We start from the raw sequence: 6,000 nt of genomic DNA on the forward strand, positions 1-6,000 counted from the left end.
GAACTTTCCCACTTCCTTTCTTAAGACAAATCCATCTGAATCTTTAAATATAATTCAAAATGCAACCTAAGGTTTGATATATTTCTGTATCTGAGAATTTGTCTTTCATAGTGGCTTTCTCATTGCTATTTCTTGTGGTCTTAATGGCACAGATTAGAGGGATTTACCAGCATGTTCCCATGTCTACCTAAAAGACAAAGTGACTATGAGTATCAGAAAGCTTTTACCTCTCAAGTCTTTTTTCAGCTTGCGAAGATCCTTATTGAACTCTTCAAATTTTAGCTGAGAAGCTTGAAAAAGATCCTGCGGCTCTGGAAGAGGGAAGATGCATTGTTCTTTTCCAGCATCCTGGCAAAACAAAAAAGTGGGTTGAATAGATAATATAACATTGAGACAAGAACTATATATTTTTCTTTCTTTCATTCATTATATTACCAAACTGATTCAAGAGCAAGTATCATTTTAGGCAGGGTGTGGGGAACCAGCTGCCTTCACATTCTTTTGTTTTGGCTCTGCTAAATTTCTGTATTAGTGATAGTATAATCTGTAAAGAGAATGTTCTTGATTGGGTGCCATTTAAATGTCAGAAATAGCAGTTCAGTGGCAAACATAAGAGCTGGTTTGGTATAGTTCAGGGGTAGGCAAGCTCGGCTCTTTTATGACTCGTGGACTTCAACTCCCAGAATTCCTGAGCCAGCCATGCTGAGGGGAAAGGGAGAGGTTGCCATGCTTAGCCATGCTGGCTCAGGAATTCTGGGAGTTGAAGTCCAGAACTCATGAAGGAGCCATAGTTTTCCCCATGCTGGCTTAGGAATTCTGGGAGTTGAAGTCCACAACTCATGAAGGAGCCATAGTTTCCCCCATGCTGGCTCAGGAATTCTGGGAGTTGAAGTCCACGAGTCATGAAGGGGCCAAAGTTTTCCCCATGCTAGCTCAGGAATTCTGGGAGTTGAAGTCCACAAGTCATGAAGGGGCCAAAGTTTCCCCCATGCTGGCTCAGGAATTCTGGGAGTTGAAGTCCACGAGTCATAAAAGAGCCAAGGTTGCCTACCCCTGGTATAGTAGTTAAAGCACCAGGCTAGAAACCAGGAGAGTTTTATTCCTGCCTTAGGCTGGGTGTCTTTGGGCCAGTCAGCAAAACTCACCTGCCAGGGTTGTTGTTATGGGGAAAATAGGAGGAGGAAGGAGTATTAGATATGTTTGTCACCCTGAGTTATTGATAAAAATAAAGGCAGGATACATATACACAACACACACACACACACGCACACACACACACACACACAATCCGGTCAGTTTTGCTTTGCTTTGACAGATTTTAGCCAATGATACTATTGAGTATATGCTAGCAATATCTTTCACTTTAGAAAATATTTAAGCCATCAACAAACAACAACAAAATTTATCAACTGCCTTCATTGCAATCTTAAGAACCAGAAGACAAAGAGATGACATCCAATATTGTGAAAGGAAACACCTGAACATGCAATGGAACACTTTTTAAACTCGCCTTCATACTGCACACTTCCTATGCCTTCAAACACCTTCCTTACAGGTTGAGAAATGAAGCTTGAGGTTGAAAAAGCAGATTTTTGAGCGCATATGAAAGGATTTGTTACCTTATTCTTCGTTTCCTCAAGAAACCACCCTACTAGATCTCACCAAAAGTGTTTATATTAAATGACAGAAACAAAAACTATCCTAAAAGAAAAAAAAGGTTAAAATGGAAGTTCATACTTACCTCATCAAAGTTACGCAGATAATATGAGACAATATACGACAGAAGACTCCTGCTGTTATCCTGTATAAAGTCAAAATTAAATAGCATTTAGATATGAAATATATTGACATTTAGATTGAATAATTTCTATTTGTATACATTTGGAACACAAGTAGTCCTCAGATAACAACCACTCATTCAGCGGCCATTCAAAGTTATGATGGTGCTGAATGAGGAGACTCATGACCTGTCATAGAAGCTGCTGCTGCTGTCATGTGATCCTGGGCGCTTGGCAACCAGTTTGCAATTATGATGGTGGCAGCATCCCGCCCTCACATGAGGAGCCCTGATGGTGCAGTGGTAAAATGCAGTATTGCAGGCTAACTCTGCCCACAGCCTGGAGTTCGATCCTGATGGGCTCTAGGTTAACTTAGCCTTCTATCCTTCCGAAGTCAGTAAAATGAGAACCCGGATTGTTGGGGGCCATAAGCTGATAGTGTAAACCACTTGGACAGTGCTGTAAAGCACAATGGAATGGTATATAAGTCTAAGTACTATTGCTATTGCCTTTTGTGATCTTCACTGCCAGCTTCCAACCATCAAAGCCATTGAAGAAACCGGCAGCAGTTCTCAAATGCTAATCATGTGCCAATGCTCTTAACTATAATGTGGAATTGCTGGAGCTGCTGTTGTAAGTCGGTGCAGTCATATGATACCACACTTTATGAGATCGCTTAGGGCAGTGGTGGCGAACTTATGGCATGGGTGCCAGAGGTGGCACTCGGAGCCCTCTCTGTGGGCACATGTGCCGTTGCCCCAGCCTCGCCTCCCCCCATGACCCCCTCCTCTCCAGCAGCCCCCCTGAAGGAGAGTCTCCCCTGAGCGTGGCCCACCTGGAGCAGTGCAGCCAAGGACATGGCAGCCAGGCAGCGTAGACAAGACTCTGCCCTCACACCTCATCATGCACAGTTGATGCTGCAGGGTGCAGGCAGAGGGCGTGACCGCCATAGCGCTGCTGGGCTGCCTGGGCAATCTGCAGCGAGCCCTGGACAGGGGTGAGTGGCCCTGCAGGCAGGTAGGGTGGGGGATGGGGGGCAGAGCAGGGGTGGGGCAGGGGGTGGAGCAGGGGCGGGGCCAGTTTTTGGGCACTCGGTCTCTAAAAGGTTTGCCATCACTGGCTTAGGGATAGAGTTGCCAGTCCCAGTCACCACCATTAAGTGAGGACTGCCTGCATTATGCAAGAAAGCAAATGAAACCCCAAAATGGAAGTGAGAACACAATCAAAAGCCTTCCATGCATTTATGCAATAGATAATAGAGATTTTTTTTATTATCATTGTTAAGGCAACATGCTAGTTCTATAGTGTAGGCAAGAATTCTAGGAAATGTTGAAATGAAAAGGTCCTCCTCTTTGTGAGCCTTTACCCAGTTTGTAAAAATTTGTGTTACTGAAATACAAAAAAAGGAAAATATATGCAAGCAATGGGAAGATTACTGAGATGTTATATACATCCGTTATTAAATGGGACACTTATGTAGTTTTAAAACCACGGAATATGTTTGTTTTTCAATATTAATTATAGGAGAAATATCAGAATTTTAGAAGTGGTAATCCAATGTGCTAGCAATGAACAGGATTTGTCAGGCTCAGGTTTCTTCCATGAACACAAGTTTATTTTAATCTATATCACTATGAATTTACAAATTTGGAAGAAAAAATAGCACAAAACTGACTGATCATTGTTACATCTCCTAGTATATCTTTTTTTATATTTTTTCCCCCTAATATGCATCCTAGTAGTCCTAGTGTTATGGCCACAACTGAGCCTAAAATTTATGTTGCTAAGTGAGAAATTTGTTAAGTGAATTTTGCCCCATTTTACAACTTTTTTTACCACATTTGTTAAGTGAATCACTCAGTTGTTAGTCACACAGTTGTTAAGTGAATCTGGCTTCCCCATTGACTTTGCTTGTCAGAAGGTCACAAAAGGTGAGCACATGACCCCGGGACACTCCAACTGTCATAAATGTGAGTCAGTTGTCAAGCATCCAAATGTAAATCACATGACCATGGGAATGCTGCAATGGTCATAAGTGTGAAAAGTGATCTTAAGTCACTTTTTTCAATGCCATTGTAACTTTGAACGGTCACTAAACAAACTGTTGTAAGTTGAGGACTACTGTACTTTCTGCAAATATTATGTTAGGCTTTGAATTATAAACTACAAAAATCCATAATTCCAGTTTATATGTAGATATTAAGAATGAAATTTGTGTAGCATCAATTTGTTACACACCACTAGTATCTAAGAGTTGCTAAAAGACTAAATAACATAATAACATGTTTTATCTCTGCACGTGGAGATTCCTTCCTTCCTTCCTTCCTTCCTTCCTTCCTTCCTTCCTTCCTTCCTTCCTTCCTTCCTTCCTTCCTTCCTCCCTCCCTCCCTCCCTCCCTCCTTCTTTCTTTCTTTCTTTCTTTCTTTCTTTCTTTCTTTCTTTCTTTCTTTCTTTCTTTCTTTCTTTCTTTCTTTCTTTCTTTTTCTTTTTAGTGTGTTCTTGATTGTGGTCTTTTGGCCACTGCTGAAACAGAATGCTGAACTAAATAAATCTAAGGTTTGACTAGGTGAACTATTCTTATCTTACTATCTTATTAAAATAAGAAGTCATAAATCGTTTGAAATCCCACTAACAAAGGGAAACGTTTATGGTATCCAAAGTGCAATGAGCACTGAATTTAGAAAAAAGTGCTGAAATAGAAAACTATAAACCAAACTAAGCTTAAAAAGAATACAACAGAGCTGACTGACTGTTTTATCTAATAGCAATAGCACTTAGACTTATATACCGCTTCACAGTGCTTTACAGCCCTCTCTAAGCAGTTTACAGAGTCAGCATATTGCCCCCAACAATCTGGGTCCTCATTCTGCCGACCTCGGAAGGATGGAAGGCTGAGTCAACCTTGAGCCACTCAGAATCAAACTCCTGGAGTGAGCAGTGAGTGAGCCTGCAATTCTGCATTCTAATCACTGCATCACCAGAGCACTGTAAGCACTGTAAGCATGAGCCTTTCAGGCTTAATAAAGCAATGCAGCATAATATTAAATTAAGGCATGGGAGGATCAAACGTACACTACTCTTGACATCTTTGAGTTTGGGAAGTATGTCTAATCCAAAGCCATCTGCTTGTCCTCTTGTCCTATTTCCACCATTCATGTAATTCCCAAAAGCCAGGACCAAGCCTAGAACCCGCATAACTCCTGAGCCACTTTTCAACATCTGGGGAAACAAGATGCAGAGAGGTTACTACAGAACACGTTAGAAACATTTCATTTTATTTAATAAAAAGTGTGCCAACACATAGTGGTTGTCAAAACAATTGAAAGCAATTTAATTTTAAATACTTCATAATCACATCGGGGTGATTCCAAATTAATAAAAAGTCTAAAATTTCAGTAATAATTACATTTCTAATTTCTTACTATTATGTAGATGTATCGCTAATAAAAAAAATTAAAGAAATTTATATCTTGAGAAAAGGGGGTATAGAACCCTTCAAGCCAATACCCAAGTGCTGTTTACATATGCAGGAATATTAACTCTCTGTGAGCTTCGAACTTAAAAGTAGTTTTTATTTTAAGACTAGCTGTACCCGGCCACGCGTTGCTGTGGCTCAGTCTGGTTAAATGGAAAATGGAATCGTAAAATCGTAGCGTGTGTTGCTTTTACGTCCAACAGATGGTGCTGTTTTTCAAAAAAAGCATGTTTTTACCTGTCACAGGTGTGACATCTATATAATAGTAGGTATATAAAAACACGCGCATATTCGAATGCAACGTTGTGTCAAAATTTCAAAGCAATCGGTGAAGAACTTTCGGAGATTTAAGATTTTGAACAAACGAACATTTACATTTTTATTTATATAGATTAGTACAGGGCTGGGGAGCTTATGATTTTTCAAATGTTGTTCAAGTACTCCATCATTGGACAGGGTGGAAAAGAGTTGTTGTTCAGCAGTATTTGTAATGACATAAATTCCCCACCTATACCATAAGAGGAAGGCTTTTCTAACATTGCTTAAGGGAATAGAAACAAAATATTGACGTATAGTTTGGAGTAAGAGATATTCAAGTTCAGGTACTTGTCAATTTTTGCCAAAGCTTGCTCAAATTTCTTTAATATTGAACAATTCTAGCATGATAAGCTGGGCCCAGATTCAACACAATAATCACTTGACATGAAACCGTCATACAAGAGACACAGGAAGTGCTGCACTAACTA

General features: G+C 40.2%; 1 protein-coding gene across 1 annotated transcript in view; it reads right to left on the reverse strand.

Annotated features, from left to right (window-relative positions):
* Positions 1-6,000, reverse strand: part of FMN2 (formin 2) — a 67,001-nt gene that overhangs the window by 46,217 nt on the left and 14,784 nt on the right. The window contains exons 6-8 of the mRNA XM_015816691.1: positions 4,852-4,998; positions 1,742-1,801; positions 228-348 (exon numbers count right to left, since the gene is read on the reverse strand). Of these exons, the coding sequence (XP_015672177.1) occupies positions 228-348; positions 1,742-1,801; positions 4,852-4,998 (328 nt within the window). The remainder of the gene's footprint in view (positions 1-227; positions 349-1,741; positions 1,802-4,851; positions 4,999-6,000) is intronic.

Source organism: Protobothrops mucrosquamatus, unplaced genomic scaffold, assembly GCF_001527695.2.
Source record: "Protobothrops mucrosquamatus isolate PMUCROS unplaced genomic scaffold, P.Mucros_1.0 scaffold480, whole genome shotgun sequence".
Taxonomy (NCBI): Eukaryota; Metazoa; Chordata; class Lepidosauria; order Squamata; family Viperidae; genus Protobothrops; species Protobothrops mucrosquamatus.